Source organism: Artemia sp. Qi Xiang Cuo, chromosome 15 (assembly GCF_049724085.1).
Source record: "Artemia sp. Qi Xiang Cuo chromosome 15, ASM4972408v1, whole genome shotgun sequence".
NCBI classification, from domain to species: domain Eukaryota; kingdom Metazoa; phylum Arthropoda; class Branchiopoda; order Anostraca; family Artemiidae; genus Artemia; species Artemia sp. Qi Xiang Cuo.
In genome coordinates, this window is record NC_142808.1 from 23,584,987 (window position 1) to 23,612,171 (window position 27,185).

General features: G+C 36.0%; 2 protein-coding genes across 5 annotated transcripts in view; both read right to left on the bottom strand.

The window, feature by feature from the left end:
• LOC148943465 (uncharacterized) overlaps positions 1-27,185 on the bottom strand; it is a 328,640-nt gene that overhangs the window by 87,063 nt on the left and 214,392 nt on the right. The window lies entirely within an intron of this gene.
• LOC148943466 (metaxin-2-like) lies at positions 240-25,489 on the bottom strand. Its single transcript, XM_089101144.1, has 3 exons — positions 25,393-25,489; positions 8,005-8,172; positions 240-409 (listed from the first exon to the last, which is right to left on the bottom strand). Exons 1-3 carry the CDS (start codon positions 25,436-25,438, stop codon positions 240-242), a joined length of 384 nt encoding a protein of 127 aa, XP_088957270.1. The 5' UTR covers positions 25,439-25,489.

Here is a 27,185-nt window from a genome sequence, read left to right on the forward strand (position 1 = left end):
GTAACCGAAACACTAAAAAAGGAATTTAGCTAATAATTAATATATCAAAATAATTGGCTTTTTATGCTGATTCTTTTTTTGGCGAATTTTTATCCTGAAACTTGAATGCCAGAAGTTGGAATATCCTTAATTACACTTTCTAGGCTTATAAGGGGAGTAGAGCTATGATAGTAAAGTTACAATTTTCCTTAATGCAGTAATTTAATTTAATTCAGATGCATATTTTATAAATTACCACTTTATAAGGTAACATCGAGTTTTAAGAGTTTGAAAGTGTTTGTGTCCAGAATTATTGGACAAGGATTCACAAAATAAAGAGTCAAATGGAGTACCTTAGAGAACACAAACGAAACTATTGGATCGAGATCTGCGATGACGAACTGTCCGCACTTAATAAACGGAAGTTTGCCTAAAAAAAAGATAAAAAATAAGTTTGTAGTCCCTAGTAATATTGAAGAGCATAAGAAACTTTAGAGCATAAGTAAAGTTTTTTTTAGAAGAGCAACTTTTTTTAAAGCATAGGTAAACGCACCAAAACTTTTGAAGGGATGAGATAAAGAGCCAAGAAAGTCCTTGTTTTCTACTAGGGACTTGCAAGAAACATATTTAAAGGAGAAACCGGTTGGTCCGATCCACTATAGCAAAGGAAGAAGGTAGCTTTTTTCTATGGTAACCTCCTTAGTTATCATCATTTAATTGGTTACTTTATCATTGAAATGAATAGTTCCAATAATTAGTCGCTACTTGATTTCAATTCACTTTATAATGTGCATGTGTGTATTTCGTTATACTTCAATTAACCGGTGATGTTCCCGCGGGTCTTCAAACAAGGCCATCTCTTGCCCTGACCATTCTACGTATTACCTTCGTTATTATTATGATAGTATTCCGATTCCATTCAGTCCACCAGTCAGATCAGACTTCAACCCACAGCTTGCCAGTAGCCTGGAATTGGTTAGTTGACTTTACCTGAGTTTGCTAGAAAGTGGCATTCGTTTGGTTCCTTTAAAAGCTTGATCCAACTCTATTTTTATTACGCTATGTATGGATGTGCACTTTACTTTCTCTTTTAAAACGTCTTTCTAAAGCTTGTAATAAAGCTAGGAACCTCATTCAAGAAACCAATCGTCTAGGAGTTATCTCTTTACTCGATCTTCCCTGTGAATGTTTCACTTTCTAAGGTGACCTCCCCAAGCCCCTCAGTGTTGCGCCGTCTTTTACCTCTGATTAAAATAATTATCAGATTCACAATGCAAAAAAATCATAATCAAATTCCTTTTACTCCTTCTGCAAGGTCACATTTCAATTCTGTAGTGGCGAGTCATATAGTACGGCAGCCCTGATGCAAGAGAAGACAGAGACGCCCTGAGGTGCAGCTGTCCTAAGGAAGAAATGGGAAGTTCGTTTATTTTTGGGGACAGCAGGCTATTAATAGCAGTTGGAAAAAACTTCACGAAGGGAACAAAGTCTATTCAGGTTTACCGAAAAGGATTCTTGTAACCTATATTCGGCAATTGGCAGAACCTAGAAGATTTGAAACCTTGAAGTACGCCCTCTGCAGCAATAAATTCTTCTAAACTCTGAATTCCCGACACTATCTGTCTTTTAAACTGATAGTTCAGACCACAGGGTAAGTGCAGTATTGTCCCAAACCTTTGATGATGGGGAACACCTAACCATTTATATTTCTCACAAGTGGTCGTCAGCAGAGCAAAATTAAAGAAAAATTTAAAAAGAATCTTTATCAGTGTCAGTGGACTACTTTTGACTGATTTAGTGGACTTTCCTTCACTTATTGGTATCTGGTTCTTATGATATGCGTATCCGCGCGCTGTACAGTGAATAATGAATAATGGACTTGTATTTTTGCCGGTTTTAATTTTTTGCAATTAAACCGTGTTAATAGAGTGAATGAAAACGAAGTACTAAAGTTTGGAAAGGAGTTTTTTTCTGGACTTGCCGAGCGTAATCGAAGCTAAAAAAAACTCCTCTATGATAGGGCCGTACCTGGGACTGAGCTTCCGAGAAGACAGGGGCCGAAGGCCTTGGAAGGCCATCTGAAGGATATGTTAAGCATATTCGTGAAATGTGACGATGAAGACATAGACCTACCGACGTTTGCAATTCATTCTCAAAATGACGTACCAGTCACCCCTGCTTTGGTTTATTCGAGTTTGAACGCAAAGTTGAATAGAATGGAACACTTCCTAAAGACTGTTTCAAGTAAGTTCGATTCGTATGATAAACACTTTCCACCATTGCCTGCCCGTGCGACGCCGGCAACTGACTCTCACGCCACTGTTGTTGTCTCTAAAGTGACGCAAACACTAAATGATCTGATAAAACGCAAAGAAGTACTCGATAAAGTAGGCTGCAATGATGCAGTTACCAAGCTGAGTTCGTGAGGTGACAAATGGCTGATTAATGTTGAAAAATCTACTTCTGAAGAATTCAAAGACTCGATTTCAGTGATTTTAGCAGAATCTTCATCCAAGGTGATCACTAAGCGGTTTTTCAAGAGAGTCAGTTGAATATCGAAGGACTTAGACCTCTCATTCTTTCAAGGATATCCAGGTGTGGTGGAAGCTATGCGTCTCGGTGACACTGGCACGGTTAAGCTTGAGTTTTGTGACTCCATGTCAAAAGCCAAAGTTATGCAAAATGGTGTTAAACTTCGGCATGAATACTTATCTGTGAAAGAATATCTGTCGGCACTTCGATGCTGTCTCAAATGCCGTTCGCCAGACCATAGAGTTGCTGATTGTACAAGTTTGGTTGCGAAGTGTGCCCGCTGCGCGGGCCCTCATATTTCCACAAAGGATTCTCCCTGCCAGCTTGATGCAAAATGTGTCAATTGTGGTGAAAATCATGCCTCCTTGAGTCTTAGACGCAAAGTGCCGAGACGTATCATTGCCAAGAAGAAATGATTCTACCAATTTCGATTGTTTGATTTAATTAATTAAAAAAACTTTTTACACAAAATAAGTTTTTCAAAGGAAACTAAAGAACTCCATTAAACAAAAATGAGCAAAAATAAAATCAAATCATCTACGAAAACTGAAACTACCGCAAATCAGCAATGATAAATAAATGAAACCCAAAACCAACAGAAATTACAATAAATAACCGAGTCAAACTCATAACGAGCAGAAATTAACATAAGTTGGGCTCAAAACCCCTATGCATTCCCAAGGCCAGAACATAATTTGCACTTTCCTGAAAAAAATATAAATGTAGTTACTTTTATAACTTCAATAAATCAAATAATATTAACGTTTTGGTAACTAAATATCAGTATATGCATATTAAACTGACAATGCATATTCATTTGTATTTTTTTCAGTAAAGTGCAAATTATTTTCTGGCCTTGGGAAGGCATGGGGTTTTTGAGCCCAACTTATGTTAATTTCTGCTTGTTTTGAGTTTGACACCCCAAAACCCTTGAGGGTTATGGGGGAGTGTCCTCCTCAAAAACATATTTTCTATCTGGAAATCAACTACGCTGAACAAAATGGCTATCTCAAAATTTTGATTGGATTTGTTTGGGGGAATGATGGGCGTGGGGGGGGCGAGTTGCCCTCCAATCACTTTCAACTATTAAAAAGGGCACTAGCCACTCCAATTTCCAATCGTATGAGCCCTTTTCGAAGTTTCTGTGACAACTCATTCGATACGTGCCCGGGTGCCCGGGTATGGAAAAAAAACAACAAATTGTGCCAACATCGTTCTTTACTTAGGCAGTGCTATTGCCCTGCCTATGATATAAATGGTACTCGCTTAAAGGAGCATATGATTGATAAATTGTGTGACCTGTTTGATAAAGTATGCCTTGAAAAACACCTCCTGACTTCTACCAGTGTTAACGTGTTAAAAAGAAGTCGTAATCATTCCGTTTTTTATAACTAATGCTTGTGTCACTTTTGGTAGACCTTCTGGAGGCCTTGCGAGTTTCTTCTCTCCAGTGTGTTTTCATAGTGATAATTCTGTTCTTGCGGTTCGGTTTGGTAATACTGTGCTGATAAATGTGTATCTCCCGTGTAACAAAAACTATTTCCGCTTCAAACGTGTATATGAAAGCCTTGGCAAATCTTAAGGCTATTCTTGTGTCTGTTGTATCGACTGTTTATGATTTCATAGTGGTTAGTGACTTGAACACAGATATTACTAGTCAGTCAGTTCGATCTGATACAGTCCTTGGTGCTTTCTTTGCTTATAAAATAGTCGAGAAAAGTGTTGATTATTCATATATTTACCAATCTGCAAGTTTGTCAAACACTGACCGTGAAGTTTCCTCGCCAAATTTTATGTATCGGCTGTTCTTGTTCATGAAGACGATCACGATATTGACCACCTTCCGATTTCGTTCTTTACTTCACTAGTCGCTCTCCATTCTTCTAGACCGTTTACACAAAGTTCTAAGTGATTTTACAGGAAGAACTAGAGAAGAGCTAATTATGCACTTTATATTACTATGTTGTCCACATTATTGGGATCTATAAAAGTTCCTTACCATTTGCTTCAAGTTACTAACCGTTTTTCAAATTATAAGCAGTCTTTTAGTGAATATTATGATAAAATAATTTGGTGCTTAAAACAAGCAGAGGCGATTGCTGTTCCTCTAGAACAGCAAGCAGACATAGTTTCTCTAGAACTACCAAGCGTACATATAAAAAACGTTTACGACACTCTAGGGCATCTGGTTTTGATTTTCTTGCATCGGAAAAGGAGTGGTCTCATGTTTTGAATTCGGATAAGCTTAGTAGTGAGTTTTCTGAAAGTCCTATAGCAGTTCATACTTGGGTGTCGTATTATAATGATATTTTTGGCAAGGTGAACCGGGAAGTTGAAAAGCTTTTTAGTAATTTTCTTGAGTCTTCAGTAACTTCTTTAGTAACTCTACTGTTGATATTGGTCAAGCTATTAAGAACATGCAATCTAGGTCTGTTGATCAAGACGGAATTTCTTAAGTAGTTTGCCCAACTTTGATAGCTCACCTTCAGCTACTGTTTAAAATGTGTTTATCTACTTCTATGGTTCCCGACAGTTTTTTTCCGTCGCACAGTTACCTTGGTTTTGAAGCGTGGAAAAACTTCGTCAGGGTGCAGTTCATATCGACCAATTACTGTTTCGTGTAATCTTGGCAAAATTTTTGAATATATTCTTCTCCCTTTCAATTCAAAATGTTAATTTTGGTGAAAAACAATTTGGCTTTCAAAAAAAGCTGGGATGACAGCTCGCCCATCGTGTTCTAGCTTCCCTCCTGTTGCAATCTTCTAATAATAAATCTTCACTTCATATCTGTGCTCTTGATCTTTCGAAAGCTTTTGATAGTATTGTCCACTCACATGCAGTCTATTCACTTTTTTCTAATAATATTAACCTTTCTATTGTTGTTCTGTTACGGTACTGGTATTCTACTCTTTTATTCTGGTAAAATGTAATGGAGTAGTTTCTGATTCAAAGGTATTTCTTCGGCATGGGGTCCGTGCTCTTATCCTTTCATCTTTGCCTTCGACTTTCATTTCTGATAGAATTGATGTCTCGTATCTCGCTTATGCGGACGATGTTCTCTCTCGACTGACGATGTCAGTCGTTCTAGGGCTGGGCTCTCACATTCTGTCAGCTGGATCTCAGACCAGTTCAGGCAGATTGGGCTTATGCTGAACGTTGATAAGTGTGAATTTATTTAGTTTAATTCGAATGTGAGTCTCCCTCTTAACTGTGGTTTTTCCTCTATTCTCTGTGTCTCTTCTCTTCGGTGGCTTGGTCTTCACATTACTAATAACCTCAAAACACTTCGGGCTCTGACAGTTTCTAATACTATGAAAAAATTCAGATTGGATATTCAAAAATTGTTGCAAATAGAGGGAATTACAATAGAAATGCGCTTGGAAAATTATATTCTTCATTTTGTGATCATTCTATTCCCCTTTTTATCTGGTTTTCTACCACTTCTGAAGCCTAAAGATCTCAGATCTCTGCGAACTTCTTATTTTAAATTTTCTTGGTACCTTCTGTGCCTCCCTTCGTGGTTCCGGAGCCGGCATCTAATATAGCGATTCGGCCTCCCTGATTTAGGGAAAAAGTGACTGTGCTTGCGGGAAAGCTGTCGGATTCTGAAGGTCTTAATGCGCACCAGAATTTACGTCATTTTTTGTAAATGATTGTTAAGTATGCAATGCTGCTTTTTTGTTTTTTGTTCTTGATGTACTCCACTTCTTTTTGTTCAAATGGGTAATAAATGAATTATTATTATTATTAATTAAAAAAAAACTTTTTTCACAAAATAAGTTTTTCAAAGAAAAGTAAGGAACTCCATTAAACAAAAACTAAGCAAAAATAAAATCAAATAATCTACCAAGCGTGAAATTACCTCAAATCAGCATAGATTAATAATTGAAACCAAAAACGAATAGAAATTACAATAAATGACTGAGTCAAACTCAAAACGAGCAGAAATTAACATGAATAGGGCCCAAAACCCCTATGCCTTCCCAAGGCCAGAACATGATTTACACTTTACTGAAAAATATATAAATGCTTTTACTTTTAAATAAATCAAATAATATTAAGATTTTGACTACTAAATATCAGTATATGTCTATTAAACTGACAATGCACATTCGTTTGTATTATTTTCAGTAAAGTGCAAATTATGTTCTGGCCTTGGGAAGGCATAGGGGTTTACTGGCACAGCCAGTAAATCCCGGGGGGGGGATTGCTACCATGAGCTTTATTTTGTCAAGATTTAGATGGTATTAATTCTCATTTACCAATTTATGCATTTTCAATGTCTTCTTCTTTTCCAAAAAAGGCCATTACACCCTCCCCCTTTCAACATCTGTGTCTCGTTGGAATCCCTGGATTTGCTTAACTTTATTCTCTCATCACATATACCCATTGACATGACGGTGATGCCTCCGGCTGTAATGGAAGCTAGATGGCATGATGGTCAGCTAATTTCTTTGTTCTGCCAACCTTTGTTGTAGTTGTTGACATACACTTATAATTCCATTATTTTTTTTATGATTAAGGTTAGCATAGCAACATTTTGCTATAATTTGTTTTCTGTTATTTTTACTCAGCGGAAAAGAAGGCAAGTCCTTTTTAGGGACTCTAAATGGAAAGGAAATCATACTTACATATGGTATAGCTTATTATTTCTGGATTTGGAAACATATAACTTTTTCAGAGATGATAGACAAATGGAGCAAATAATATTTTCTTTTAGCATTAATTTCTAACAAGTTTCTCTTGTTTTATTGCCCTATCCTTACCACTATCCATTTCTCATAGTATGGTGCAATGTTGTGTCGTTAATTTGGCTAAAATTACTTCAATGGGTTTGCTCCTGAAGGTCCCAGCAACACTGTTTGCAGTCACGCTCTGGTTAGGCAAAGTCATTGAAAGTCTACACTAGCGCCAATATGAGGCCAAGCGGCGTGATTTTCCTTCCAAGGATAGGACAGAGAAAGAGCAACAAAATAAATTTTTTGCTCCCAATATTTATTGTTAAGTAGACATCTTGATGATTTGGAAATGGGATATGAGGTTAGGTTCTAACACGAGCCAAATTAGCTTCAGCAGCTGAAGTTCAGGCTTTATGATGAGAAAAAACTATTCACGTTGGCGAATATATGGTTTGCTTCTGTTTCGGATCAGAATCGGACACCTTACTCTTCAATTCTGTCATCAGCAAAAATTTACTTAAATGAAATTATAGCTCCCTGCTTGTACCCAAAACAAAAAATTACAATGTCCATTTTCTTTAGATACGCATTCCAAAGGTTCTTTTCTAAGAAGATTCTTTTCAAAGAATTTTGCTTTCAATCAGATAAAATAACTGGAATTGACAGAGCACCTAAGCTTCGTCATTTTCGTTTGAAAAATATTACCTTTCCATATCAATACTCAGCGTAATGAAAATCACTGAGCATGACGTTGTTGAACCAAAATAAGGGCAATTTCTTTTTATGACAAAAAAAAAAAAAAAAAAGAAAAAACCATTTGGTGACATGTCTTCTGCATTGCCTCTCATCTCAACTTGTATTTGAAGTCCACACATTTTCATGAAAGCTTTGACAGTTAAACTTGCTGCAATATCGTTAATCAAAATTTGTTCTGTTTCATAAGGCTGGTATAGCTTTACATCTTCTGGCCAAGGCTCAGAGGCTAAAAAAAAAAATCGAAATCTTAGAGACTGTTCAAATAATCTAAACAGATCATAGGCAGAGCAATAGCGCTGTCTATGTAAAGAACAATGTTGGCACAATGCATTATTTATTTTCTTGTATTGGCCAGGGCATTCCGTATCGAAGGAGTTGTCGTAGAAACTTCGAAAAGGGCTCATTCGATTGGAAATTGGAATGGCTAGTGTCCTTTTTAATAGTCGAAAGTGATTGGAGGGCAAATAACACCCCTTCCACGCCCACCATTCCCCCAAACAAACCCAATCAAAATTTTGAGATAGCCATTTTGTTCAACATTTTTTCACTCCCCCACAACCCTCGGGGCAAGGGTTTTAAGTTATGCCCTGGGGGCATATAAGGTTTTTATAGAAGGCGTTGTCGTAGAAACTTCAAAAAAAGCTCATTCGATTGGAAATTCAAAGGGCTAGTGTCCTTTTCAATAGTCGAAAGTGATTGGAGGGCAACTAGCCCCCCCATGCCCGTCATTCCCCCAAACCCATCCAATCAAAATTTGGAGATACCCATTTTGTTCAGCGTAGTTGATTTCCAGATAGAAAATATCTTTTTGAGGAGGACACTCCCCCACAACCTTCGGGGCAAGAGTTTTAAGTTATGCCCTGGGGGTATATAGGGTTTTTATAGAAGGCGTTGTCGTAGAAACTTCAAAAAAGGCTCATTTGATTGGAAATTCAAAGGGCTAGCGCCCTTTTTAATAGTCTAAAGTGAATAGAGGGCAACTACCCCCCCCCCCCCCACGCCTATGATTCTAATTTTCTTGGGCTTAAGGAAGGTAATACCACTTCATCTAGAGTTTCATCAATTTAATCAACATTTTAGTTTCTCTTTGGTAATCTTGTTTATCTCTTGGCAATACCTCAGCATTTACAGTGCCTGATTTAGGACATCTATTTTGAAAAAAAAAATATTAGGGAGTAAAATGATAATAGAATTTTTTTTTTCTACATTTAAACCTAAGAAATTTTACCCTAACACCGTTGCATATTTAAATAGCTGCATTAAACCCCAAATTTCTCATATTATATACATGTTATTTTTCATTTATTTATAAAAGCACCAAATACAAGTAAAAAATGGTTTTAAAGTTGTTTTGATGCTTTGATTAACTACACACTGGATCATGTTAGTAGACTCAGTAATTATGACCGCCTGCAATAGGATTTGCTGGTAAATCTAGCCCCCCTACTTCAAATTCAGGTTCAGGCAACTGTGCCTGTTCTGAAGCCCCCACCCCCCAAAAATACCCCCTCCCCAGCAAAAGTCCTGGATATGGCTCTGAGGGCTATATACCAAGTTTTACCTCCAGCATCCCCTTATCTCTTCCTTAGAAAAAATTCTGTATTTATCTGAAGATTCTTTCAAAACAACTGCTTAAACACAATGACCATCAAATTAGAATAAGAATTTCTTAAAGACACTGCAGTCAGTAACAACTCGTATGGTAGCAATTGGTTGAAAAGCAGGGTAAATCATAGAAAAGGGCAATGCTGGAACTTTCGATTTCCAATTGACTGTACCCTCTCCAAAGTTTATTTGACCGTCCCTTCCACATGAAGTGCATTTGGGAAAAATAAATGAACAAATACTAATACTTCAAACCCATGTGAGTCATTACTATAGGCAAAGCTATACAATTGCTTCTGACTTAAACAGGCAATGCTATACAATTGCTTCTGACTTGAACACAAGATTTCTCTGGGATGTAAAATTTAAAACAAAAATGAGTATACTGATTCTGCTTGGCCCTCCAAATTGTTAAAACTCCAGATCATTCAGTTTTTTCTTTTGATGAGGAAACTATAATATATGAAGCAAATGGCTTCCCAAATTCTTTTAGGACGGCCATTGAAATTAAAAAATCCACAAATAGAGACCTTGTTTTAAATAGAGATACTGGAGATATTCTTATAAATCCAATTTACAATAACTTAAAATTAAAGAATTCAAATAACATCTTTTCTTCAGTTTAAATCAAGATCCTCTGAACACACTTTTAATGAAAATTAGGTCAGCAGGCAAGCTAAGTCAGCCACTAAGCAGAGAATTTTTGCCCAATCTAATTGGTGAATAGTCTTTCATTTATTGTGGTTTGGTTTGTTTGAATCTGTCTTTCTTCTGCTCTGTTAAGAATTACTTCAAAAGGTTTGTTTCCTTCTTCTTTTTTTTTACCACTGAAGATGGCTGGGCAGAGGTGCCTGACAAAATATCTGCTTGTCATTTTTGCTTCTTTTCTGTCCACTGCCTGACATTACCTTCATTTTTCTTGGCTATTTAATTTTATTGCTTTTTTATCATATGCAAGGCTGTATCCAGGGGGAGTGGTTAGAGGGTTTACCCCCCCTCGAAATGTTTGCCTGAATTGTAAAAACATAAAAAATGGATATAAACAAATTTGTTATGCTTTTTTTGTGTACCCCCCCCCCCAAAAAAAAAATCCTGGACATGGCCCTGGTCATAAGTCAATCCTGCTTGCAGCCCTTTCTGTCTTTAACAGCTCATAGAACTAACACAATTTTATATGAGCTAATATTTCACTATTTTAAAATTATAATTACTTGCACTATAATAGACTTTATTGTTCTGATAACAAGAAACTGATGTCAGACAGACAACCTTTTAAACCAGGTGATACAGCTATACACAAAACAAAATCCAAACCTGTTGCTACCACTTTCTTTGAACTTTTGTGGTGTAAAAATTGCAAGCGCTTGTAAGATATGTCAATAAAATATGGAAGATAACGGTAAAATAGGTGCGTTGCATAAAATAGGTAAAATACCAATTTACAGGGGCCCGTAAAATTACGGTAAAATACCCAATTTTACCTTGAACAATTTGACCAGTTAAACACTAAATGTAAGTTTAAGCATTTTTAAGCAATCTTGATAAGGTTCATATGTATTTTGGTGGCCATTCATTGGACAGCCTCAAGCACATTACAATCACTATTAAAGCATTATAATGCAGCAACTATATCAAACACTTCATGGCAATGAACTGTAAGTAAGGAGCAGTGCAGCTCAATAGTAACAAAAACTCCAAGAAGCGCAGTCTTGATAACGATAGATACAGCAAAAGAATCGAATTTTGATGCTTATTAAAAATATGCAAAATTCATCAAATTTAATGTTACCCATCAAAATTTACAAGCCTGAGAAAATTTGCCCAATGTTTGAAAAAGAGGGGAGGGATACACCCCTAAAAAATCAAGTGGTCGTAATGAAAATAATACCATCAGATTCAGCATACCAGAGACCCCTACTGTAGAGGTTTCAAGCTCCTATGTACAGAAATGTGGAATTTTGCCTCTTTTTTTTTTTTGCTGGAAGAAAGATCATGGATGTGTTACTCTAATTTTTCAGTGGCGATTGCATCAAACCAGTGATCGTAGAAAATTGGGAGAGGGCTCATTTGATTGGAAATCAAAAGTTCTAGCGCCCTTTTCAAGTGACCAAAAATATTGGAGGGCAGCTAGCCCTCCTCCCAAACTCATTTTTCCCCAAAGTTGCCCAATCAAAATTTCTAGATAGCTATTTTTTTCAGCGTAGTTGAAAAATCTAATAACTATGTCTTTGAGTATACTTGCCCTCCCCCCCCCCACAGTGTCTGGGGGAAGGGCTGCTAGCTATGAACTTTGCCCATTGTTCACATATAGTATTGCTTATTGGGAAGTATACATACACTTTTTAGGGGGGATTTTTCTGGTGGAGAATGAGGGGTGGAAGGATCTCTCCATGGAAGATTTTTTTTTTGTGGGGGAAGGAAATTTTCCATGGAGGGGGAGCCGAATTCTTCAGCATTATTTAAAAACGACCAGAAATTAACTGAAAGAAAATTTTTTCAACTGAAAGTAAGGAGCAACATTAAAACTTAAAACACACAGAAATTATTACATATATGAGAGGGGTCACCCTCTCCTCAATACCTCACTCTTTATGTTAAGTTTTTACAATCAGAGGCAACGCTGTAGCGTTGCCTATAGTAAAGGCCATATGGATCCAATGTTTTATTATTTTCTTTTCCCCAGAGGGACTTCATATGGAAGGGGTCGTCGTAAAAACTTCAAAGGGGGCTCATTCGATTGAAAATAGAGAGTTCTAGTGCCCTTTTTAATAGTCGAAAATGATTGGAGGGCAACTAGCCCCACCCCACACCCATCATTCTCCCAAACACATCCAATCAAAATTTTGATATAGCCATTTTGTTCAGCGTAGTTGATTTCCAAAGAGAAAATATATTTTCGAGGAGGACACTCCCCCACAACTCTCAGGGCAAGGGTTTTAAGTTATGCCCTGGAGGCATATAAGGTTTTTATAGAAGGTGTTTTCACCGAAACTTCAAAAAAGGCTCCTTCGATTGAATATTGAAAGGTCTAGTGCCCCTTTTAATAGTCGAAAGTGATTGGAGGGCAGCTAGCCCCCCCCCACGCCCATCATTTCCCCAAATACATCCAATCAAAATTTTGAGATAGCAATTTTGTCCAGCATAGTTGATTTCCAGATAGAAAATATGTTTTCAAGGAGGACACTCCCCCTCAAACCTCAGGGCAAGGGTTTTAAGTTGTGTCCTGGGGGCATATAAGGTTTTCATAGAAGGCGTTGTCGTAAACACTTCAAAAAAGGCTCATTCGATTGGGAATTCAAAGGGATAGTGCCCTTTTTAATAGTCGAAAGTGATTGGAGGGCAACTAGGCCCCCCACGCCCATAATTCCCCCAAACACATCCAATCAAAATTTTGAGATATCCATTTTGTTCAGCGTAGTTGATTTCCAGATAGAAAATATATTTTTGAGGAGGACACTCCCCCACAACCCTCAGGGCACGGGTTTTAAGTTATGACCTGGGGGCATATACGGTTTTAATAGAAGGTGTTGTCATAAATACTTCAAAAAAGGCTCATTTAATTAGAAATTCAAAGGGCTAGTGCCCTTTTTAATAGTCGAAAGTGATTGGAGGGCAACTACTCCCCCCCCCATGCCCATCATTCTCCCAAACGCATCCAATCAAAATTTTGAGATATTCATTTTGTTCAGCGTAGTTGTTTTTCGGATAGAAAATATGTTTTTAAGGAGGACACTCCCCCACAGCCCTTAGGGCAAGGGTTTTAAGTTACACCCTGGGGGCATACAAGGTTTTTATAGAAAGCGATGTCATAGAAACTTCAAAAAAAGTTCATTCAATTGGAAATTCAAAGGGCTAGTGCCTTTTTAATAGTCGAAAGTGATTTGAGGGCAACTAACCCTCCTCTCACGCCACCTTTTCCCCAAACACATCCAAACAAAATTTTGAGACAGCCATTCTATCAAACGTAGTTTTAATTCTGGAAATTAGGCCTTTGAGGATGACAACTCTCCCACAGCCCTCAGGGCAAGGGTTGTAATTTCAGGATTATCCGAATCCTTCCCATTATTTCTTACGGAAGGGATGCTCGTATAAACTTTAGAGAGGGATCATTTGATTGGAAATTGAAAGTTCTTGTTCACTTTTTAAGAGTCAAAAGAGATTGGAGGGCAACTAGTCCCCCCCTCCTCCACGCCCTAAATACATCAGATAAAAATTTTGAGATATACATTTTCTTAAAATAGTTCAAAGTTCTGATAACAAAAAACTCCGGTGTCGACACAGCCCACCAGGGCCCTGGGGTGGGCGTTGTAAGTTATGCCCTGGGGGCATATAAACAATCAAACAATCATTAAATAAGCAATCAATGCAAACAAACATACAATAGATATTATTATAAATTAATAAATAAATTTAGTGCTGGTATTAATGTAAATTAATAAATAAATTTCTACTGGGTGGAATTTAACACGGGAGAATTATCAGCAGGAAAAAAAATGTTCTTTGAGTGGGGAGGAATTTCCCAGGGGTGGGTTTTCCAAATGTGAATTATTCAGGGAGGGACGACTAAACCCATTCAATAATATTCTAAATTTTACATCTGAAAGTAATGGGAATAAAGAATCAACGGAAATGTCAGAGATAGCACTTTAGGTTCCTTTAGACGATATTGTTCGTGTCTTTTGAAAAAAGACATTTTCAAAAGACAGATTATTTTCATTTGTATTACTTTCTCTGTGGCTGCTCAATTATGCATGTGATGGGGAAGACTTCCCCCACCTCTGTCTACGCTAAGGTTTTAGTTTTTATCTCAAGGCTTACAAATGAAAGCAATGCAATAAAAGTACAACTCACAATGACATATATAGAATAATATATGCACATAACACGGAACAATTAATCTAAATTGCATATTATGAGTTGAGGTTCACCCAAATGATGGCCCATTGGGCTCACCATTCCACAATCTATGAAATCAATCCTGCAATAACTGAAAACATAAAGTATTTTGAGTATTTTAACGTCTTCCACAACTCAAACGGTCCAACATTCTACAGCCCAATGAGTCTGTCTAATCTCCTAAATCGGGAACGGAGGAGATAAGTGAAGTTATCGCCCTGTATTTGATTTTGTTTATACCTTCCAAGACTGTTAAAGACTCATATAGTTTTCAGTAAGGCGCCAATGACGCAGTAGGTTTTAGGCGTCTGCAGTGAGGCGATATCCAAACTCTTGTTTGTAGTTATTTTTATTTGATTCAAACTTGATTTGCATATTCAATTTAAGTTTCACCCGTTTTAAGATTTATTTATTCATTTACATTAATATATATTGTATGTTTGTTTGCATTGATTGTTTATTTAATTTCTGTTCGTTTTAAGTTTCATTTATACTTTAATAGTAAAATATTTTTTTTCGTTTTAAGCTTGATTTTCTTATTCAACCTAAGCATTACTTGCTTTAAGATCTATTTATTCATTTATATTATTACTTGTTGTATGTTTTTTGCGATAATTGTTTATTTAATTTCTGTTCGTTTGGGTTTCATTTATTCTTTAATAGTAATTTCTGGTCGTTTTGAGTTTGAATTTTAACAGGTATTTGTATCTCCTGAGCTTAAGTTTAAAATGGCCTTTACTTTTCTTTGAAAAACTTATTTTTCAGAAAGTTTTTTTAATTAATATCTAAAAAGACTAGAAGGGGAAATCAAACAGTGTAACTCTTTATAGTATTTCTTTTAAACTAGGAATGATTGTGCATACTCACTACATCCAGTTTAGAAAGAATGTGCATGAAACATTAACCAATCATTTTTTAAACAAAATGGTCATTCTAATATTTCTTCCTAATCAGAGGCAACACTATAGCATCGCCTATAGTAAAGGTCATACAGATCCAATGTTTTACTATTTATTTATTATTATTATTTTTTTCCCAGAGGCACTTCTTATGGAAGGGGTTGTTGTAAAAGCTTCAAAGGGGGGCTCATTCGATTAGAAATCGAAAGTTCTAGTGCCCTTTTTGAGGGTCAAAAGTGATTGGAAGGCAACAAACACCTCTTCCATGCCCACCATTTCCCCAAACACATCCAATCAAAATTTTGAGACAGCCATTTTGTTCTACATAGTTGATTTCCAGATAGAAATTGTATTTGAGGAGGACACTCCCCCCACAGCCAAAAGGGTAAGGGTTGTAATTTATGCCCTGGGGACATATAGGCTTTTTATAGAAAGCTTTGTTGTAGAAACTTCAAAAACAGCTCATTTGATTGGAAATTCAAAGGGCTAGTGCCCTTTATAATAGTCGAAAGTGATTGGAGGGCAACTAACCCCCCTCTCATGCCCACCTTTTCCCCAAACAAATCCAATCAAAATTTTGAGATAGCCATTTTGTTTAATGTGGTTGAAAATTCTGGAAATTAGATCTTTGAGGATGACACCCCCCCCCCACAGCTCTCAGAGCAAGGGTTGTAAGTTGTGCCCTGGGGGCATATATGGTTTTTATAGAAAACATTGTCACAGAAACTTCAAAAAGGGCTCATTTGATTGGAAATTTAAATGGCTAGTGCTATTTTTTATAGTTGTAAGTGATTGGAAGGCAATTAACACCCCTTGCATGTCCACCATTTCCCCAAGCACATTCAATCAAAATTTTAAGATAGCCATTTTGTTCAACGTAGTTGAAAATTTTGGAAATTATATCTTTTAGCATGACACTCCCCCCCCCCCCAAGGTCTTCAGGGCAAGGGTTATAAATTATTGCCTGGAGGCATATATGGTTCTTATGGAAGGAATGCTTGTACAAACTTCAGAGTGGGATCATTAGATTGGAAATTTAAAGTTCTAGTTCACTTTTTAAGCGTCAAAACATATTGGAGGGTAACCAGCCACCCCCCTGCCCTTTTTCCCCAAATGCATTGGATAAAAATTTTGAGATAGCTATTTTGTCAAAAATGGTTCAAAGATCATATAAACAAAAATTCTGATGTTGAAAAAAAAAAGGGCCCAGGGGCAGGCATTGTAAGTTATGCCCTGGGGGCCTATAAACTTCTCATGGAAGGGATGTTCTTATAAACTACAAAGAGGGCTCATTTGATTGGAAATTGAAAGTTCTAGTTCAATTTTTAAGAGTCAAAGGAGATTGGAGGGAACCTAGCCCCCCCCCACACCCATTTTTTCTCAAACCCATCTGATAAGAACTTTGAGATAGCCATTTTTTAACAAATAGTTCAAAGACCATATAATGAAAACTCCAGGGTTGACACAGTCCCCAGGACCCAAAGGCAGGCATTGTAAGTTATGCCCTGGGGGAGTATTTGGAAGGGATGCTTGTAAAAACTTCAGAGAGGGCTAATTTGATTGGAAATTGAAATTTCTAGTTCAGTTTTTGAGAGTGAAAAGAGATTGGCGGGCAACTAGCCCCCCCCCCCTTTGTTTCTTTTTTCCCGAATGCGTCCAATAAAAATTTTGAGATAGCCATGAAGTTAAAAATTGTTCAAAAGTCAGATAACAAAAACTCAGGTATGAACACAAACCCCCAGGGCCAAGGGGCAGGCGTTGTAAGTTATGTCCTGGGGCATATTTGGTTCTTATGAAAGAGATACTTGTATAAACTTCAGAGAGGGCTTATTTGATTGGAAATTGAAAGTTCAAGTTAACTTTTTAATAGTCAAAAGAGATCCAAGGCCAACTATTTCCCCCCATGCCTTCTTTTTCCAAACCCATCTGATGAAAATTTTGAGATAGACATTTTGTTAAAAAAAAAGCTCAGAAGTTGGATAAGAAAAACTCTGGAGTCAATACAACCCCCCATGGCCTGGGAGAAGGCGTTCTAAGTTATGCCCTAAGAGCATGTATGGTTCTTATGAAAGGGATGCTTGTATAAACTTCACAGAGGGCTTATTTGATTGGAAATTGAAAGTTCAAGTTAACTTTTTAATAGTCAAAAGAGATCCGAGGGCAGCTAGTCCCCCCCACGCCTTCTTTTTCCAAACCCATCTGATGAAAATTTTGAGATAGACAGATGCTAAAAAAAAAAAAATAGTTCAGAGGTTGGATAAGAAAAACTCTGGAGTCAATACAACCCCCCAGGGCATGGGAGAGGGCGTTCTAAGTTATGCCCTTAGGGTATGTATGGTTCTTATGAAAGGGATGCTCGTTTAGACTTCATAGACGGCTCATTTGATTGGAAATTGAAAATTCTAGTTCTTTTTTTAAGAGTCAAGAGATTTAAAGGCAACTAGCCCCCCCCATGCCCTTTTTTTGCCCAAACCCATCCACTAGAAATTTTGAGATAGCAGTTTTTTTTAAATTGTTAAAAATTTAGATAACAAAAACTCCAGTGTCAACACAATCCCCCACGGCCCAGGAGGTAGGCATTGTAAGTGTTGTCCTGGGGGCGTGTATGGTTCTTATGAGAGGGACGCTTGAATAAACTTCAGGGAGGGTTCATTTGATCAGAAATTGAAAGTTCTAGTTCACTTTTTAAGTGTCAAAAGATATCTAAGGGCAACTAGCCCCCCCCCCCCCCCTCACACACCCTTATCTCCCCAAGCTTATCCAATATAATTTTTAAAATAGCCATGCCATTAAAAATAATTCAAAGGTCAGATAAAAAAAAAACTCTTGTGTCAATGCAACCCCTGATGGCCTGGAGACAGGCATTGTAAGAAATGCTCTGGGGGCATATATTGCTTTTATGGAAGGGATGCTTGTATAAACTTTAGAGAAGGTTCATTTGATTGTAAATTGAAAGTCCTTGTTCACTTTTTAAGAGTCAACAGAGATTGGAGGGCAACTAGCCCCCCCCCCTCCCCCAAATGCATCAGATATAAATTTTGAGCCAGAAACTTTGTTAAAAATAATTCAAAGTTCAGATAACAAAAACAAGTGTCAACATGGCCCCCCAGGGCCCAGGGGTAGGCATTGTAAGTTATGCCCTGGGGGTATATATGGTTGTTATGGAAGGGATGCTTGTATAAACTTCATAGAGGGCTCAGTTGATTGGAAATTGAAAGTTGTGATTCACTTTTAAAGAGTAAAAAGTGATCAGAGGGCAGTTAGCCTCCCCCCACACTCCATTAATTTTTTTTCCCAGACACACTTCATATAGAAGGGGTTGTCGGATAAACTTCAAAGAGGGTAAACTTTTTTCACTTTGACATTGTTACTTTGATACCAGTTTTGATACTTCAATGAAGATTTGATTTTTTTTTTTTTTTGAAGTTTGATTTTGAAATAAGGAATTTTTAAAAACTTGAAACTTTTTGCAATCAAAAACGAACAAAAATTAATTTAAAAAAACATTCCAAAAAATAGGTTTTTCAAAGAAAAACTTTGTAAAGGCCATCTTAAACTTAAGCTCAGCAGATACAAATACCTGTTATAATTCAAACTCAAAACAACCAGAAATTACTATTAAAGAATAAATGAAATGCAAAACAAACAGAAATTAAATAAACAATCATAGGAAAAAACATACAAAAATTAATAAAATAAATGAATAAATAGATCTTAAAGTGAGTAAAAAGTTTTACTTTTTACTTCACTTTAACTTAAAGTGAGTTAAAGTGAATATGAAAAACAGCCTTAAAAAAAAAAAAAAAAAAAAAACTTTGCTATTGAAGCAGAAATGAAACTTAAAATGAACAGAAATCAAATAAACAATCAATGCAAACAAACATACAATAGATATTATTGTAAATGAATAAATAAATCTTAAAACGAGTGAAACTTAAATTGAATATGCAAATCAAGCTTGAAACAAACAAAAATCATTACAAACAAGAGTTTAAGCATTGCCTCCTTCTCTCACTGTATAAGTCTAAAACCTACTGTGTCATTGTCACTTTACAGTCTTTGAAAGTATAAACAACATCAAATTGAATATTTGATATATAATGATATTAGTTGTTGAAAGATCCATCAGTTCAAGAATTTATTTCACTCTAATTTATTTTATTTTCAATGCTGTAAGAACTGGAAAAGAAAATATTTGTAATGTAATTTGTTTTCAATGAAGCGCCAATGGTGCAGTAGGCTTTTGGTTTTTATTTACACTTAAGGAAGGGGGCAGTATCCAAACTATTGTTTGGACTCAAACTATATTCATCTTGAACAACTTTAGAAAGAACTAATAAATTAAACTGAATATTTGATGCATAATGATATTCATTGCTGAAAGCTAATCAGTTTAAAATTTTACTTATCTTAATGTTTAATGATAATCTTAATGTTTATTTTCAATATTAAGAACATAAGAAAATATTTGTAATAAAATTAGTTTTCAGTAAAGCTCCAGTTCTTACAGCATAGAAAAAAAAAATAGAGTGAAATAAATTCTTGAACTGATGGATCTTTCAACAACTAATATCATTATATATCAAATATTCAATTTGATGTTGTTTATACTTTCAAAGACTGTTCAAGATGCATATAGTTTTCAGAAAGTGGCCATGATGCAATAGGTTTTAGACTTTTAGAGTGAGAGAAGGAGGCAATACCCAAACTCTTGTTTGTAGTGATTTTTGTCTGTTTGAAGCTTGATTTGCATATTCAATTTAAGTTTCACTTGTTTTAATATTTATTTATTCCTTTACATTAGCATTAATATTTACATTAGGGGGGGGGGGAGGGGTAAAATATAGTGGGCCTGAATGCCTAATGTCTTAGGTACAATTATTCAATATATTATGTAGTAAGAATTGTTTTCTAACTTCACACTGTCCAAATGTTAAGCTGGTATAATTACTGGGACACCAGCAATAATTTTGAAAATGACCTTTTTATATTTTCAAGGAAAAATGTGTCCCACCCTTTGCAAATTTCAATAGGCTAGGCATTGCAAGGCTGTACCCAGGATTTCTTCGTTTTTTTGGGGGGGGGGGTTACTCAAAGATTTTTTTCAATGGGGGGGGAATCACAAAAAAACTAATAAAAAACTTGTTTATATCAATTTTTGTTATGTTTTTACAAGTCAGACAAGCATTTCAGGGGGGGGGGGGGGTGGTTTAAACCAACCCCCCCCCCGGGCCAAAGCCTTGAAGCATTGGTCTTATTGATTCTTTAATAAAAAAGATCAAAGAAATCTTTTCTCCCAAGACATTTTTGTTTATTGGTGATAATTGTTCATTCTATTACTTAAGCTATAAGATAGTCTGGATTTGTCACCTGAATCTACATTACTGTACAACAACATAGTTTTCAATTATATATCATTCATTTAAAAATATCATATATAAAAAACTAGAATCAGGTACAATAAAGGCAGGTTCTAACAAAGTTTAAATAGTTTTTGTATTTTAAGCTAAACAATTAGGATGTTATCTGTGCTTGCTATGTGTTTCAATACAAATAAGAGAATTTGATGAATTATTGGAGTTTTGATTAGATATTAGAAGTAAAAACTTAACAATTCCCAGAGTAGATACCCCACCCCTTATTCTCAACCAACTTCAATAATCAAACTACAGTTGATTTAACCTATCTAATTATATTACAAATCTTATTATACTACTACTACTAGCAACTCACCACAGCATCAAGCCGCCTGAGGCCAACACAACCACGCACACTCCTCCTCCATCCCAATATATTCAAAGCCTCCCTCTTTACACCTGCTCACGGGAAGTTTCTAATTCCCTTAAATCTTTCTTTATGACGTCCTCCTACCCCAGATGGAGACAACCTGCTTTCTGTTTAGCTCTAGATGGTTGGCCAAAAAGAACAATCTTTGGCAATCTGTCATCCTTCATCCACACAATGTGCCCTAGCCACCTCAACCTTTCTTTCATTATAGCCCTAGAGAGTGGTATTGAACCAGATTTTTCGTATAGCCTATTGTTTGAAATACAGTCAGTCAGCTGGGTACCCAGAACAACCCTTAAGCAATTTCTCTGGAAAACATCAAGCAAATCTTCATCTGCTTTTTGGAGCATCCATACTTCAGAGCCATATTTGACCAATGTCATCACTGTAGCTTCTAATATTATAATCTTGGTCTGCAGACTTATCTTCCTATTCTTCCAAACTTTTTTTCAACTGTGAAAAAACACAATGAGCCTTGGCTATTCTACTTTTGACATCTTCACTGCTCCCACCCTCTTTACTAATAATACTACCAAGGTAAGTGAAGCTGTCCACCTGATCAATCTTTTCCCAACATTACCCAACATCACCTTTTCATCATCACTTATTCCTAGCCTTAGTGACTTAGTCTTCCTAACATTAATTTTCAAACCAATTCTAGCTCCCTGAACTTGCAAAACCTCTAAAACTTCATTCATTTTGCTCACACTTTCATCTAGGATGCTTAAATCATCAGCATAATCCAAGTCCAGGGTACTTTTTCCTCCCCATTTGGTTCCATGGTCTCCCATTGCCTTTCCTGTGCTCCTTAAAACAAAGTCCATCAAAATAATCCATATAAAGGGGGATAGAACACAACCCTGCTTAACTCCTGATTTAATACAAAACCAGCTGCTAACCTCATTTCCTACCTTAACCGCAGCAGTGTTATTCTTGTAGATAGCACTAACCACTTTAATGCATTTGTCTGGTATAACATACAAGGATAAAACCTTTACTAATGCTCTTCTATCAACAGAATCAAATGCTTGCTCATAATCTATAAAACTGGGGACCAAAGGTGCTTGAAAACTCAGGCACTTCTCAATTATTAGCCTACGAGTGAAAATTTGGTTGACACATCCTCTACCTTTTCTAAAACCACTGCTCTTCTCTTAAAACTTTGTCTATGGCATCTCTCAGTCTAACAAGTATCATATTACTAAATAATTTGCTACCTACAGAGACCAGACTAATGCCTCAATAATTACCACACTCACTTTTTATCACCTTTCTCATAAATGGGCTTAATTAAGGTTTTCCTAAAATCGTTAGGTACTTCTCCTTTTTTAAGAATCATATTCATAATCTTCAGTAGCTTATTTCTAACCTCAGAGCCACCATATTTAAGAAACTCATTTACCACCCCATCAGCACCTGGAGCCTTATTATTTTTTAATCCTTTTAGTACTATTGCTAATTCTTCCTCACAAAACAAATATTCCTTTACATCCAAGGTATCACAAACTTTTTCATTTTCTTCTATATCTTTTCCTGTAACTCTATTTTGGTTTGCAAGTTCACAAATCTTATTATAAAAAGGGCTAAGTTCTATTTTCTTTTTCAATTATCTCTTTTTCTTTTTTCATTCAGAAAATTATATTTAATGTAGCCTATACCTACCATTTTAATTTTCAATGACTCTATTCCTGTTCTATTTACATATGTAGGGGTGTATTCATATCCACTATAATTTCAAAGGTTTTAGTAGAAGAAAATCTAATTTGGAACGGATAAATAATGGAGAGTTAAACCATAAATATGAAGACAAATATTCAATCTAAGCAAATAGGAAGTATAGAACATTTTTGCAATTAACTGCGTTTGCCTATCATCTTGATGATAAGACTCTGGAATTTATATCTGATACAGACATGTGGTGGGAAATTGGAAGTTTCAACAATGGTATATTTGTATAAATGCTAATCTAGAGCATATTAGGCACTGCAATGAACCACTATTTTGCATTTTTGTTTTTTAATTAATCAGCTTCCTGTATGATTTATTCAATTGAATATATGTGCTATTTAATGAAAAATTACTATATTTAGGAAAAAATACCAATTTTTAGAACTAAAATCACTATAAATCACAAGGCAACATAAAAATAACTAGAAATAGATCACTAAGGGTGGTAACCCTGGCCTAAACTAGACTTTTTTTCTCAATAAAGCTAATATAAAAAAGGATAAGTTAATCAGTAAAGTTCTATAGATTAGCCTAGGGCAATATCTGGCAACATTACTGAGGGAGGCAGGGGTGTATTTGTGAGTTTAGTGATTAGTATATTTGTAGTTTTAAAAGAAGCAATTAAATGGCATGTTCATCTTTTAGTTAGGCTAGCACAATTAGGATCTGATCAGCAAAAAATTCTGCTGGCCTTCACAACTGATGACTAGAACACAACAATTTAAGCAAATATAAATTAGGGTATAAATTTAGGACCAGTACTGGTCATAAGGAGACATGTTAAGAAAACAATTCTTACTTCATAATATGCAAAATTATCCTAGTTAACATATTATTCAAGGGGAGCACATTTATCCTCACTACTTTCTTTGTTTTTTCCAGTTACACAATCACATTTTTTAATATTTTGTCTTTTCTCCAAGTCTTAAAAATTGTTTTTAAACAAATACCCAAGAGCCATTTAGCTAATCTAACCTAGCCTACCCAACCCTAACCTAAATTTATTAATATTAACCTATTTATATCTTTTTGGTAGATTGTAGTGATGTGTAACTTTGCTGTATAGAATATTTGAAAGTGGAAAAATACAATCAAATATGTTTATTTTTCATAATTTTGTTAAAAATAATTGTACAACAGTAGGTGCTCCCCCCCAGAAATATGTTAACTAGGATTATTGGTAAATTTTTACCAAATCATATTATTGACTTACAACTAGAGTGAATGTACCACTCGATGCCTTTTTATGCTTTTTATGAATATAACAATCATTTTTGTCAGAAATGAATTTTACCCCCACCCTTGTATATACCAGTTCAGGGTATATATTTGCACATTATGGGGGTGGGGTATATTTTATTTCTGATGTATATGGGGGGTAAGTTTAAACTTTACCCCCCCCCCCCCCTAATGTAGAAATATACACCCAAATTGATATATATAGGGGTGAGGGTAAAAGTCATTTCCAACAAAAATGATAATTATATTCATAAAGAGCATAAAAAAGACATCAAATTGTATACATGGGCGTAGAGAAGGGGGGCAGCTGCCCCCTAGACCTTCAAATTTACATTAGATAGGCCTATGGCTGAAAAAGGGGCAATATATACCAAATCATATTATTGAGTTTCAGGGATAGACCTACAGGCTAAAGTATGTCCCGGGAAGGTATTTTGAAGTACCTACCTCCACTCCTTCTCCCTCTAGAGGGTCCTGACCTTTGATGACCTTTAAAAATCTGTGTCTTATAAAAGTTAAACCTTGTAATATAGATCTTCTGCTTAAAATGAAGTCCAAAAAAATTATTTTCAGCTTTACAACTTTGCTCAATCCTGATTTATAGAGTTTTAAAGATATGCAAATACATTTCCTAAATTTTGAAAATTAACATTGATATGGCTTAAAATACTACTCAAATAACAGGAATTGCATTTTCAGAACTAAAGCCAGAGAAAAAGAATCTTATAACTGAAAATTAAGGTAAAATGCTGTTTTGTCAAAATTTCAATAGGTATAGACCTGTCATGTAGGCAAATTTCAGGATCCTCTAGAGAGAGAAGGAGAGGAGATAAGTACTTCAAAATACCTTCCCAGGACATATTTTAGCCTGTAGACCCATCCCTGAAAGTTTTATTTTCCTAACCTCACCCCTTTCCAAGATAGGTAAAAGTAACTAAAGTAGAATTTTACCAAAAAGGCATCAAATGGTGTATTCACTTTAGTCCTAACTCAATAATATGATTTGGTATATATTGACCTGAAAAAGCAGATGGTTGGTAAAGCAGTTGATAAAAGGCCCTCCATCACACTATTGACTGCCTCCCCCTAGACAATATGCTGCCTACGCCCATGGTGGAATATTCACTTTAGTTGTAAGTCAACAATATGATTTGGTAAAAATTTACCGGATTATTATGCATAGCCTATTATGAAGTAAGAAATGTTTCCTTAACATGTCTCCTTGTGACCAGTAGGCCTACTGGTCCTAAAGTTATACCTTAAATTAGTTTTTTCAACAGAAGATATAATACCTCCTAATTCAAAGGCAATAGATTCTGTGAGCAAAATGTTTGGCATCTCCTTTTCGAAAATTTGTAGAAGTGAAAGGACTTTTTTTCTATGTGAATAAGCCGATAGCAGAGTTGTCGGTAAATAAGAAAATAAATAACGGCGAAGCAGGCTATTGGGACTATCGTGGGGTTGAAACCCGGCAAGCCGCCCGAGGCTAACACAGCTACGCACGCTCCTTCTCCATCCAAATCTTTTCAAAGCCTTCATCTTTAAACCCTCTCAGGAAGTTCCCATTCCCTTTTGATATTTCCTTACAACATCCTCCCAATCTAACCGTGAAGACCTGCTTTTTATTTGGCACTAGACGGTTGGGCAACAAGGACTATCTTGGGTAATCTGTCATCCTTCATCTGCAGAATTGGCCCTAGCCATCACAATTTTTTTTCTCTTTATACCCATAGAAACCGGGGCTCAACCTCACTTTTTGTTCAGCCTACTTCTTTATTTGATTTCCCATTGGCTTTGCTGTGCTCGTTAATACAAAGTCCAATATAATAATCCACATAAATAAAAATGGATTACAACCCTGCTTTATTCCTGATTTAATACAAAACCAGCGACTAGTCTCATTTCCTATCTTAACCAGAGCAATGTTATTCTCATATATAACACTTATCACCTGAATGTATTTGTCTAATATATCATACAAGGATAGGACTTTCGCTAAAGATTACTATCAGCTGAATCAAACACTTGTTCATAATTTATAAAACTGAGGACTAAAGGTGTTTGGTGACTCAAGAACTTCTCAAAAATTAATCTGAGAGTGAAAATTTGATCGATTATCCTCTTCCCTTTCTAAAACCCTGCTGTTCTTGTCTTAAAACTTTATCTACCGCATCTCTAAGTCTAAAAAGTATCACCATGCTGAATGCTACCTTCAGAAATCAGGTTAATGTCTCTGTTATTACCACACTCACTCTTATCACCAAATTAATAGAGGGGTCTAGCTGGATTGTTCTTTTTTTTTAAATCACTAGGTACATTCCTTTTTTCAAAAACCATATTCATTATCTTTAGTTACTTATTTCTTACCTCATTCCCTCTTTACACCCTTCCAGGAAGTTCGCGATCTTTGGCAGTCTGTCATCCTTCATCCACAGAACACTCCCTAGCCTTCTAAATCTCTCTCTCTTTATAGGTCTTGAAAGCGGGATTGAACCACACCTTTCGTACAGTTTACTGCTTGAAATATAGTCAGTCAGTAGGGTACCCGAAAAATTCCGTGTGCAATATCTCTGGAAAACATCTAGCAAATCTTCATCTGTTTTTCGGAGAATCCATGTTTCAGAACAATACTTGACCACTGTGATTACTGTAGCTTCCAATATTTTAATCTTGGTTTGCAGACTTATCTTCCTATTTTTCCAAACTTTTTTCAACTGTAAAAAAATAAAACCTGGGCCTTGCCTATTCTAGTTACGACATCTTCATTGCACAAACCATGTTTATTAATAATACTACCCAGTTAAGTGAAGCTGTCTATTTGATCGATCTTTTCGTTATCCAACCTCGCCTTTCATCTTTACATATTACTAGCCTTAGCGACCTAGTCTTCTTAACATCAATTTTCAAACCTATTCCAGCACCCTGAACTCGCAAACCTCAAAAAGTTCATTCATTTTGCTCACTCTTTCATCTAGAACAATTAAATAATCAGCAAAATCTAAGTCTAGGAAAGTTATACTTCCCAATTTAATTCCGTGTTCTCCCATTGCCTTTTCTGCACTCCACAAGACAAAGTCCATCAAAT

Coding starts and splice junctions, on each gene's coding strand:
- LOC148943466 (XM_089101144.1), bottom strand. CDS start 25,438: ATGCCAAACATTTTGCTCACAGAATCTATTGCCTTTGAATTAGGAG. Junction 8,173..25,392: donor TATTGCCTTTGAATTAGGAG/GTATTATATCTT, acceptor TTTTTTTTTTAG/CCTCTGAGCCTTGGCCAGAA. Junction 410..8,004: donor AGAAGACATGTCACCAAATG/GTTTTTTCTTTT, acceptor TCTTTTTTTTAG/GCAAACTTCCGTTTATTAAG.